The sequence below is a fragment of the Gallinula chloropus genome (genome assembly GCF_964237585.1).
Source record: "Gallinula chloropus genome assembly, chromosome: Z".
NCBI lineage: Eukaryota > Metazoa > Chordata > Aves > Gruiformes > Rallidae > Gallinula > Gallinula chloropus.
In genome coordinates this window covers 23,070,060-23,082,962 of record NC_140089.1, presented here as the reverse complement: position 1 = coordinate 23,082,962, position 12,903 = coordinate 23,070,060, and the positions used below count along the sequence as shown (strand labels likewise).

The 12,903-nt window shown below is 35.3% G+C and overlaps 1 protein-coding gene across 1 annotated transcript in view; it reads left to right on the top strand.

Annotated features, from left to right (window-relative positions):
- Positions 1–8,053, top strand: part of CEP120 (centrosomal protein 120) — a gene marked incomplete at both ends in the record, with an annotated part of 41,407 nt that extends 33,354 nt beyond the window's left edge. The window contains 2 exons of the mRNA XM_084278845.1: positions 6,973–7,118; positions 7,816–8,053. Coding sequence (XP_084134971.1) covers positions 6,973–7,118; positions 7,816–8,053 — 384 coding nt within the window. The remainder of the gene's footprint in view (positions 1–6,972; positions 7,119–7,815) is intronic.
- Positions 8,054–12,903: the final 4,850 nt, after the last annotated feature.

Below are 12,903 nucleotides of genomic sequence, written 5' to 3'. Positions count from 1 at the left end.
GTAGCCTATATTGGCTGGCTGACATTTACTCTATCTTGTCCAGTGTCTTGCTTATCCACTCAGTAATGAATTTGATTAATTTATAAGTAATTTAGCCAAGGATGGGATGTAAATCTTTGTTTAAAAAAAAAAAAGCACAAAAAAAACCCCAGTTGGAGGTCCAAGTCTTGGTTAAAAACTGTGTCTTGAAACCATCCAGGCCCTCCTACTGACTTGTCAGCTCTGGGTTATTTTCAGAAAACTTTACTTGAGTTCCTTAGCTTCAATCGTAAGTTTTTCCCACAGACTTGCATGGTATGTGTGAGTGGGAGAGTGAATAGTGGCTGCTATTTAGCCATTGTTTAGTCTAGTGTATGTATGTTTACATCTCCCTTTTGGATTTATAGGCAGCTATGGCAAAATAAAGATTGTGCTTCCTTGATTGAAGAGCCTCTTAACTAGAGCACCTGGCGGCATACAGGGATTATTTTATGATCTGATTAACGTTGAAATTTTGAGGTGTTTTTATTACTGGTTAATTTTTATTTAATGCTGATAGCCCTGTATTACCAAAGGTTTCAAAAAATTATTAAAGTTCCCACCATGCAAGCTCCTAAAACAGTATCCCATGTCTCAAGCACTACATTAGAGAAACTACTGAAGAAAAGTAGTAGAGCATTGAAGTAAATGATATATAACAATGTATGTCGCTTTGTTTGGATGGGGCTTGTTTTGTTTCTAGGGATGTAAAGAGGAAGATGGCAAAATATCAAATTAATAAGAAACGGCATATTGGTGATAAGCTTTACCAAGGAAGGCAAAGGAAAGCAAATGAGTGAAACAAATAGCAGTGCTGAAAGGATAGAGAATGTAACTGAGCCAACTAAGAGTATATTGCAAAACAGTATTTAGAGTAGTTTGCATGTGATACTACTGGTTTATCTGTAGCTGTCTTAGTGTGTAAGATGGTAGTTGATGATGATTAGGTGGTGAAGCAAGAGTTAAGTTTTCAAGTGTTCTCAGTTTCTAATGGGTCTTATCTACTATCCCCAGAGCTGCCTCCAGTCCAGCAGCTGGTGATTGCAGAGGGTTCCCTTGCCTGAAATTTGAAAATGCAAAATTCTGCAAGTCAAAAATTTAAAGTTCTGATAGTTCTTACTGAGACATCAAACAGCCTGACTAGCTGCAATAAACTGTTGGAAATAAATGGCAAATGTTCCTTATTTCAGGATATATTGTAGGAGCATATTCTCTCTGGAAATATAAAGTACATCAGAAAGCCCTGACTGAGAATTTTAAGGGTGTGACTATGTATGTTTAAACTCGTGAGTACTGAGATATACTTAAAAAGTACTTTGTATTCAATTGTAACTTAGCTTTTAAGTACACACAGAGTAAAGTGAAGTGCCATGTTATTAGGACCATGAATAGGCAGAAGTGTTTAATAATATTTGGGTTTTTCATTTTGGAAAATCTCAGGGTGAATTCTGCTATATCTCAAATGCTACTTACTATGCATTAGAGTTCAGTTCCTTCTCTGGCTTTAAAAAAGTTCTTTTTGCCCAATGGGTCGTTAAACTGTGGTGGTAAGAGTAGATTTAATACCTGATTGTCTCTGATAAAGTGGCACCACTTTCATCACACTGACAACTAAGAAAACCTTCCTTCTCATTGTAACAAGAGACAATCTCTTTATGGTCCCTCAATGTATAACAAAATTGTATATAAATTAGTTCAGCATCAGCATGCCTCACTATTTACCAAACAACTGTTGTAAATTCTTTTCCATCTTCTTGTATTGATGGAACTGATTGGGAAATGGTTTTGGCTGTCTTGCTATGAGTGGTATATATGGAGCAAGTTTGCTGTTACACACACTAAAAATTGTTATGATTAGACTTTTAAAGGACTCCAAGAGTAATGTTGGGAAAGACACTTGAAAATCAGAGTACTAAGTGCGTAATTTAAATTATACATGGGGGTCCATCATAAATCTGCAAAATTCCTTTGTGCTTGTTTACATGGGGTTTTTTCCAAGTTGGACTGTCATAAACTGAATGCTATGGAAATCTTGCCATAGAAAATGGTGATTTTAATTTTTTTACTTAATATTTTTGTGCTTGAATGTCATCATTCAGGCTTATGGCATAGCATGCTACAGAAATTCTTGACACTGATAGTTACCAGGAGTAACACTAATCTTATTTTCCTTCACCCCTCCCAAGTAAGGAAATGCCATACATCTGTCATGTTTACATCACGATTGTAGTAGTAATCAAATTAAATGTATAATCACACTTGTCTGAAAAGAAGTCCTATTGAAAACTTACATGGAAATAAAATGTACTAGTAAGAGTTGTTCTCCTATGGAGAAAAGGAGAATTTAGCACACACTATATTCAAGCTTACTTTCTTATAAATCTGGAGGTATTACCCTGAGAAATGAGCTTGCTCACCGCTGACACTGACTTTTTAAATTTTATTTTATTTTAAGAGACTTTTTTTTTCCCAGAAAAAAAACATTGAAAAGAACAGAAACTGAGTGAAGGGTTCTTCAGGAAGCCTTGCTTTCCGTATATCTCTTCTTGGCTTTTGCATCATTCTTTTACCCTCTTTTTGGTTTCATTAAACATCATGAAAGATGGTTCTTAATCAAAAAAATGTACTGACTAATTAATTCAGTGTGGACATGAAGGACCAAGGTATTAAGCTTGTGATCAGTAGGAAAGCATAAGGAATATTCTGTTGTTGTCTTTGTACAATTGAGCTCCTTACTTGGTTCTACCAACTTTTGGTATATGTACTTGTAACATGTACTTTTTCTTTGAGCTTTTTCAAAAGGCCTATTTTGATATCAGTTTGCCAGTGTAAGTGTGCTGCCAAACAACAGAAACCTCTGGTTTATTGAACTTTCCTGCCTCAAATAGTAATGTGTCAACTTGTTGTGAAACTTACACTTCCACATGCTGCTTCTAGCCAGCACAGTTACGAGTTTCCTCTGAAGCTGCAACTGTAAGAACACTTTCAAAATCTTTCCTGATAGGTCTGAGTAATACACTCCACAAACTGAAGGACTGGACTAGAAAACTTCTGTTCAGTGTAGTCACAGCTACTTGATGAATTGTGTGTGTTATATGACTCATTATAATCGTTTCATTAGTAGGCAGGGATATAATTTTCTTCTGGCACGTTAAAGTCTTGCTGTGCTAGTAATAAGTGCTATTCTGCTTTGCATTAGTTTTCCAGGAGTTAGTTTTTAGGTGATGTTTGACCAACATACCTTCAAAAAAATTCTCTCATACAATCACTGAGATACACAAATTTGAGACTTAAATTAATAAGATACCAACAACAGTTGTCCTGGTTTAAAACGTGACAAAGCATGAATAAACACAACTCCAGAGTATGGAGACTTTTATTTTATTTTTTCCTTTTCCCACAAAGTTAATCCTTTCCTCACCATCTGCCACAATTCATTGGACAAACTAATCAGCATAGGTAGAAATGCTAGAAAAGAAGATAACAGTAGTTGGCAGTCCTCTCTCCTGTAAAAGATTTAGATTTTTTTTACATGTAAGAGGAAGATCCTCATCCCCCACAGTAATGAAGGTTTTCACCTGCAGATGAGGTACTTAGCTTGTAAATGCATTCTTACATAATTTGTTGTGATGCCTCTGTGACTGTAATGTCAAAGGAAGAAACAGTTTGTAGTCAACAAATCAATTCCAAATCCAGTACTTGGATACGCAGACTGTCCAGTATCTACCACAGGGAGATGTATAGCAAGTTTCTAAAGGCTTGTTGTATTATCAGGAAAAGCAACTAGCCACCAGACTGAATTCTTTACCTGTTGAGACAGACAAATAGAAATTTCTGGATTCTTCTACATGAACAGGGCAACCACATATCTTGTGAGCCTAAATTTCCTTTGCAAAGGAGATTTAACATCCTCAAAATTCTGTCTTTGCTTTAAGGTATTAATGTAAATGTGTGTTTTTTCTGAAGCACAGTGATATTTTAACCTGATTTTGAAAATAATTTAACTTAGGAGATCTAATGAGACAAGAATAGTGGTGGTCTCAAAGATTTAAATATTACCATATCCTCATGCTTCTAGATTTTGGGTAATTTAAGATAATCAGATTTGCTGTCCATTTATTTACTTGTACTATAACTGAGGTTGTACTGTTTTTATACCCACCTACTTGAGAGTAGATCATGCTCAGTATCTTATCTTACCTACCAGCCTCTGGTAAGGAAACAACTCAAGATAAGTCCAACTATCAAAATACTTCAGATAATTCCATTCCTCGTAGCCCATTGTATACTTGAAATTTGGTTTTGCTCTTGGATGCTGTTGACTATCCAGATATTTGAAATCAGATAAATACCATTGTAGTACTTGCTGGACCTGAATAAAAAAAAAAAAGGCAACAAACAAACCCTTCCCTATGTCATTTTTTTTTTTTAATACTTCAACAGTAATGCTTGATCTTTAGTGTTTTTAAAAAATACAAATGTCTATATTCAAAATATTCAGCAGCTAAGAAGCTCCTAGCATGTTTGGTATACTGCTTAAGAAATTAATCTCCACTTCTAATAACTTGGATCATAGCTACAGTTGGAATCTGCCTAATCTTTGCTTTCAGCCTGTGTTTTTTGTTGTGTGGAAGCAATGTGAAATATCTAGTCCATCCATCGGCCAGCAGTACATGCACAAGCTGTAGAAACATGGTTTGCATATCTTTGAATATCCTCCAGCTTCCCTCAGTCAGTTAAGTACATCATGAGCCAGTGGTTGCATTCAAGATGTCATGTTTAATCGACATCAGTGAATGTATTTGTAATTTATCTGTTTCCTTTTCAAACTAACTCATATTTTTTGCCCCCATAATATCCCACTCTTTCACATCCACTTTTTCCCCACTAAATGATTTTCTATTGGCAGCAAACTGTTTATTTTAGAATGATTTATTGATAAATGAGGAAGACAGTGTAGATTCTTGTGGAGTCCAGTGTCACTTACTTGCTGTTGTGGAAATGATCAGCTGCTGTCCTTCTGTGGTCTTCTAAATCCTGACTAATCTCAGAGTCCTTTCTCCATGACAGCTTAGTTTTGTGTTTGGTTCGAGGTGGCATCTTTGGTGTGGTGTTTCATTAGGATTTTCTTGTTTAAGTCTAGAAGTGTGACTTTCCTGCAAAAGCTGGATTCATTCTTCATTTGGGAGTTCTTTTGGTATTAACAAATTTGACCACAGTCCCTCTGGTAGTTCTTGTGTATTCCTAAGGCCTCTGTTTGAAGAAAGAATACAATTTTTTATATGGGGGAATACTGACCTCTGTGATGTCAACAGCAACCTCCAGTTGGTCTTGCAACTTTATGTATTAATTTCCCTGCAACTCTTGAAAACTTGCATACAGCTGGCTGTAGTGCCCTGTTAATATTTGCAATATGTATTTGCAGATTCCTGTTCTAAAACCTGTCCTTCAGTCTGAGACTGTCCTTCAAACCTGTCCTGCGTAAAAAAGGTGCCCCTCACACGGGAACGTTCTTCGGCAATGATCTCTTGTTGGGGAAGGATAGCCTATGGCCTTATCTTTCCTGAGTTCTTTTTTTATACTTCATCTAACAGCTGTAGACTCTTTGGCAGGATTCCTGCTTCTGCTATTATTATTAGTGTGTATCTCTTTAACAAGTTCTTCAGGCTTTTTGGCCTGTCTTACTGCAGTTCTTACTGCATTTAATTTGCCTGGCTGGTGTTTTGGCCTCAGTATAAAAATAAAGTGTTTGGGGTTTACATAATGGTATGATTTATTGTCAAGAAATTCTCTATTGCATTGCCTGCTTGCAATAAAAATTAGGCTCTTTGTTTAATACTAATTCCTTTTCTTATCACTTATTGATCATCATTGGGGAGTTTTTAAGATGCTGGGAACTGAGGTTCAGGGAACTGAGGTTCAGGAAACTGCCTGCCTAGACTCTTCCAATTATTAATAGGTCAATTGTATAATGAATACACTCACACATCAAACAACATTATCTTTTCTTACCCGTACAATAAATATAAACCTGATTGTATTAACAATCAAATATTGCAGATGAAAGTAATGTCAAAATTACAAAGGTAACCTTGCACTTTACAATATGTCTAGATCCAGGATGTTTGTGTAACCTCCTGCCTTATTTTTTAACTACAGGAAGAAATGCCATTTTTACCTCACGTCTTCTGTCTCATTCAGAATGTGAGACTGACTGTATTGAGTTAGTGCACAAGGTCAAATGGAAAATGACTGGGAGGAAAACAAACACTGGAAGGACCACAGTTCTAATTAAGACACTTTAATGTCACAAAGTGGTTGTGGACACAAACCCTACTTTAGTTAGAGTGTCAAAGAAGCCAAATAAACTCCACAGAATAAGATATCTAAAGTTTTGTATAGAGCCAGACAATGCTAAAGGAAACATCACCAGAGTTTTGTTTTCAAGAAATACTTTTTAACCATAAATTTCAATTTAAAAGATTATTTCTTGAAGCTTTGATACTAGACATTATGGGGCTGATGATGAAAACTTCCTGGAGCTATTAAGCATTTTTTCTGCTTTTTATGTCTCAAAGGTATTATTTAAAATATTGTGTACTGAAGGTATCAATCTCAGTATCTTGAGCAGTTCCACAAGTGCAAGTCTTGTGTTAACCAGCCTAAGCTAGAGTTTATAAAAGGGTTTGTAATGTGTTTGGTATTTTGTTAATGGGAAGATACCCGTGACCTGGCTTCAGCTGATCCAGCCTGCACAGATTTACTACAACTGTGGTAGTTACTGGTCTTACTGCATTATAGATACCAGTAGCCAAGACATTCTGTTTAACTCCTGTATTTCTGATATGTTGGAAACTTAATAGTCATGGCTTCATTTATGGTTTTGCTCATGTTACTGTAACTACCACTTCTACATGTAATCAGCTGAGTTGTCTCTACCCCTTTCCACATTAGCGTGAACAAGAGAATGCAATGGCTCACCTTAAAAAACAGCAGCAAGAGCTGGAGCACATGAGGCTGCGATATTTGGCAGCAGAAGAAAAAGAGCTGGGGAAAACAGACAGACAAGAGCTGGAGGATATCAGAAATGAACTTAACAGGTATAAAAGTGTTGTGTAAGATTCCTCTTTTTTTTTTTTTTGTTTTGGTTTTTTTTTCCCCTGAACTCTTTTCTTGCCTTCTGCCTCAAAATAGAAGGCTCGGTTAAATCAAGATTATAATTGGCTGTCAGTTCAGTGAAAGAACACCATTCAGTGTCCCTGAGGTAAAGATTGTGCATTTCTAAAACGCAACAGTACTGCCATATAGAAAATCTATGTTTTAGGTCACTGTACCCTGCTTTCTCTTATGGCCATAGTTGTACAGCACTAGGCTTTTTTCTCTTTTAAACCTTCAGTTCCAAGGATAACTGCTACATTAAGAAAAAAAAAGAATATATTTTGCTTATTTTTAATACTTTAAAATTTTTAATCTATCTACTGTTGTCCTTCAAAAGCTGTCTGCAGTAGTACTGTATGTGAACCCTTTTGAATGCTGTTTGCATTACCAAAATAGGAGCCACAGTAAGAAGTATTGTAGTTACATATGCATATAGGAAACATATTGTTTGAATTAAAGTATTATATTAACATTTCTCTTATAGTTATTTTTCCATAGAGAGAGGATAATTTTTTACCTCTTATAGGTTTTTTTTCTAACTACTCAGCAGATAAATAACTAAAAGACTTAAGATGAAAATAATCAGAACGGTTTTAAATATGACTTATCTTCTGTTCCTTTCCATTTTATCAACATCAGGCTAAAGCAACAAGAAGAGGAAAGAAAGCAGTTGCAAGATGCTAAAGATAGCTCTTCTGGTAGAGTGGATAGTCTTCATTCTAGAAAATTAAATGAGAATATGGACGATTATCTGTCCCGTCTGATAGAAGAGAGAGATACCCTGTTGAGAACAGGTGTATATAATCATGAAGATCATATTGTGAGTGAACTTGATCGTCAAATCAGAGAAGCTATTGCAAAAAAGGAACATCACTAAATAAAAGCAAACAAAAAGTTGCTATAGAGCCAAAATTTGAGCAGGGGCTGTGATTTTTATAAACCTGTACTACTTTGCAAAATATGTAAGGTCATGCTTAATTTTGCACCCTATTGTTAGCTCTTTTTGAGGTCAATGTAAATATTTGGAATACATGAAGTTAAGTACTGTTCTAAGTTTTACAGGGATGATGGCTGGTTTTTAATGTTTTTATGCTCGTGTACATATGTGTAAATATATTTATCTTGTGTGTACTTTCTTCCAAAATGTTTACTACCTCTTTTTGCACCACCTTGGCTAGGTTTATTTGTAATATTTTTCATAACCATTCTAGGATTTTTTGTCAATATTGTAATATATTTTTCTTTTTTTTTTAAAGATATCTTTAGCTATACTAGGGAAAAATTACATCAGCTGTTTTCCTGATAGAACTCTTTATTCTAAATTAAAGGCTGCACTGACAAAGTGTCACTCTTTACTAAATCACATGGTGATAATTTTTTGCTTCTGTAACAGTAGTTAAGATGTCTCATTTACTGCAGAAATTAGTTAGGGTTTTGAGGTGGGAGGTAGAGGAACTCTTAAACCTTATGAAACTGAAGCTTAAGTAACTCGCCCAATTGTACAGGATCAATTTCCCTTTGTTGCTCAAGCAGTTTTGTACATAGTTCAGGAGAACAGAGATGCAGTTCAGAAGTACAATTGCATTCTTATTTGAAGCACTAATTCATTGAAATCAAGTGCTTTAAATTCTAAACCTATATGTAACACAAGAGCTTTTCAAAGTAAAGATGTTTTCCTTAAGACCTAACCCTTTTGCAGTTACTTAACATACACTTCAAAGCATGTTATCTCATTACCACTTAAATTATATACAAGGTATGTTTGTGGAAGTATTAACAGGGTCCAGGCTCAAGGTATTAAAAACCAGAAGAGAAATCCACAAAAAGTGTTAGCTTTTCCATAATCTCAGATGAAGTTGGGTTCTCTTTTTCAGCCTTCATTCTATTTCAATAATTATACAATAATTTGTGTGGATCTAGCTAATATCATGAAGTTGCAACACTATAAGCACAAATTTTTCTCTACTGGAATGTCAAGTAATGAAAACATCTTAGCATTTTTTACTATGAACAAAGTAAAATAAATTCTTTATTATGAACAAAGATGCCAATGCGAAAATTCCTTTTTTCTTCATTTAAATATAAATCAGTGAACTTCCTTGGGCATGGCTGTATACATGTGGCCTTCCTGTTCCGCGTGGTATTAATTATAATTTTTTTTTATTATATCTGGCTTTGCCTCTAGGTGCATTGTTTTCCCTACTATTAGTTTAGACTCCTTAGAAAAGTTTTAAACAAGCTGTGTAAACAGAGATCATGTTCTGTGAGGAATTATCACTTATCAATACCAGACGTTGTAAGAAATGCTTTTGTAATACTTTGCACACCCTACACTATATTTTTCAAATTAGTCTGCTTACAGAGAACCCTCTCCACTAGCAAAGCAAATAACACCTTCATAAAGGCAATAAAAATCCATTAAAAGTAATTCTACTGTTTTTTTTTTCTATATCATGGCTTTGGAATATCATGGATGCATGATCATATACATATTGTAAATGAATCAGGGAGCTTCTGCCCTGACAGGGAGACTTGCTCATGCTGTTTCTCTTCAAATGCTTCACTCGCTGGAAGTGTAGTTTCCTCTTCAAACACTGGAGGGTGCCTTAGACTTAAAGATCACAAAGATTGTGTTGACTAAATTTTCATAACTGCTGATTTTGGTGTTCTATGACTTTTCAGGTGTGTTACTTTATTAAATAAAAAAAAATCAGCAAGTATTAAGAATTTTGTGTTTTCTTTTCAACTACTTTAAAAAATTGTTTACTCTTTCTGGGGATATCACAGTCTCTAGTACTTGAGTGTGTGAAATTTACAAGTTCACTTTCAAAGCTAATTTCACGTTTTAATTTCTAATCAAGCATCTTCTGTGGCTTCTAAAGAAAATGACAGGCCTGTGGAGTTTAAAAATATTCTACTCAGGAGAGTAGTTCTACTTTGGTGAGAAGCATGAATTATGTGATTATTAAAAAGTCTGTCTAGCATCTTTGTTGTTATATAGTTATTACCCTTCATGTTAACTGTATTAGAATGAGAAATGTTTTAATTTCATTTTTTTCTACCACATTTTGTCTATTTGCTTCAGTCTGAAGCACTCTAGAAAAAAAGTCAGTATTTGTAGTAGGTATCTTTAGCAGAGATGGAACTCAATATTACTCTTTTTAAAATACAATTTTTATGTTGGGTTCCATTTGCCTTTTTATTGCCTCAAAACCATTTTAAAGGTTATAACTACTCAGTGAAAAAAAAAAAAACCATTATTTTAATCAAAAATCTCTTAAAATTTTTATCTTAATCTTTCTTCATGGCAAAAGAAATACCATTTGAAACAGATGCATGAGATAACGAGCTTACTTCAATTTACACAGCGTAAAAAGACTGCTGGAAATGAAACCCATGTTTATGGGTTCAGTCCTGGTTCTGTACACCTTCGAAAAGGGGGTGTAAGAAGAGCAACTTCTAGGCCCTCCTGGCGTTATGGGAAACCCGTGCTATTGATTTTCAGTGCACCCAGATGTCATTAGTGAAGATGATGGAATTATTTCAAAACAAGTACTCTTACCAATATGTTTCTGTGAACACGAATCCCCATAAAAATTAGAAAATGGGGGTTGTGGGGGTGAAGGGTGGGGGCTGCTCCTTTGCGAAATCAATTCCAGCTTTCATCCTGCCGTATGATTCAGGCCCAGAAATTGTAGTTGGCTTTGGATAAGGAGGCTTTGATTATATCTATATATATTTGTCCAGTCTTTTAAAGGAAAAGCTAGAGTCCACCTAAAATCAAGGGCGTTTAGAAAGACCTTTTTTTTTGTGATAATCTTCAGCCAGCAGATCCCCTCATTTCTCTGTATGTGATAATTATTCCTGCAGTGATGAGGACTTGACTTGTTACTACAGTAGTGGACCACCAAAGAGTTGTGTCATATTATTTACTTATAAACCTGTTCAAAGGTAGAAAATCTGAATGTCAAGTGTTTATACGCTTTGATATGGAACATTAGCTACGATTTTGAGAACTGTTAAAAAGAAACTAAGCTTTTACCCTGTTAATTGTTAGGGTGTTTAGAAAAATGGTGTCACAAAAATCTTATTTTAAAGATAAGGCAGCACTGTGTTGCTTTGCATTGGGTTTATTTAAATACACAGTTACATTGTGGACCTTGCCACTATATTTTTTGGGATGAAGCTATAACCACTGCCTTAATACTTTAACAGTTATTGAACACTTGTAACACTAATACACTTTCAAAACTGTTGTTGCAGAAGAGAAGCAATGTTATGTCTGGCACTGAGCTTCCACGTATTCAATTCGTAGTTCTCCTTCACTACAGTCTAAATGCTTCTCCCTCCCATCCACCAAGATAAACCTTAATGCACAGCTAAAGATGGAAGGCCTTTATCATATCTTCTAAGTGCTACTGAAATATTTATACGAGTTATTACATATTTACACAATTATTTATTTTGCTACTACTGTGCCTAAATGATCATGACCTGTGTCAAATCTTGGATAGGAAGCACTAGCCCTGCTATTGTTCAAGAGTGAACTGTAGAAAGGCGGCTGCATACTTAGATCTCATTTCATTTGTTTCTCCAGGGGGTTATATTAGTAGTGTTTTCATTAGAAATGTTTTTACAGATGTCGGCTATCCAGATATGAAGTCTCTGTGGTGGAGAAGCAGTCAGGAGTTTGGCATTCAGAACAGAAAGAAAAAAAAAGTCAACTTTGAGAGACTAATTTATAGAAAAATAATTTACTGACTTTCTGATGTATAAATGTACGGTAACCCCATGGTGGCTTTAATGCAAAGTAATTGAATTCTTGCAAGTACAGTTATTTTCTATTCTTAACTTGAAGCAACACTACAGCCTGTCGTTCCCCATCAGTGCAGACTAAAATAGTCCCCATTAATAATGCTTAGGGAAAAGTGACACCCACTACTTTGTAGTCCAGCACCTTTTTTTTTCCTGAGTGAAATACTTGTGTTAGTTTGACAACATTTTAAACAATTTATATATTACTACAAAAAGTTTTGTTTGAACAATATACATAGAAAGTAGATGATTATGGAAGTGCAGTGTTTGACCAAAACACTTAAGTGACCACAAACATACTGAAGGAGTTACTGAGACATAACTGCATTGACAATATGGCATCAGAACTTAGAGTGGGTTTGCTGGGGCAGAGGTATTCTAGTAGAACATTTCACAGCCTTATACTACTTCAACAGTCATAGTACATTGCTCAGCTTTAACTGTGTGGTGAAAAAAAAAACTGTGAAAATTGTTGCCAGAGGTCTGTAATTTACTGTGACTACTGTAAGTGGTGTTTTACAAATGTAAATAGGGAAGCAAAATTTGGGGTTTGCATTGAACATTTTGTAGAACTCAGATTTAAGTGGTAGTGGTAAGTCTTGAACAGTTTTCAATCTACTTAAGAGCCTAGGATAAGTGAGGGGGGATATTTTGGGGTGTGTTTTTCATCTCTGGAGGTACAGAAAATAATTTTATTGATCTGGTGTGGGTATGTTGGATGTACAGGATGACAGACCATCAGTATGTTTGCTCCAGAAGACTATTTTTGGCAAAAAGATTAATATTGTAATGCAATATGTCCTCCCAGTCAGGGCTGAAAGGCACCACAAGCTGTTATTTACTTCACAATCAGGCACACAGGCCTGAAGGTTCAGTCCCACTTGTACTAGGCATGAAGTTGACATGATGCTT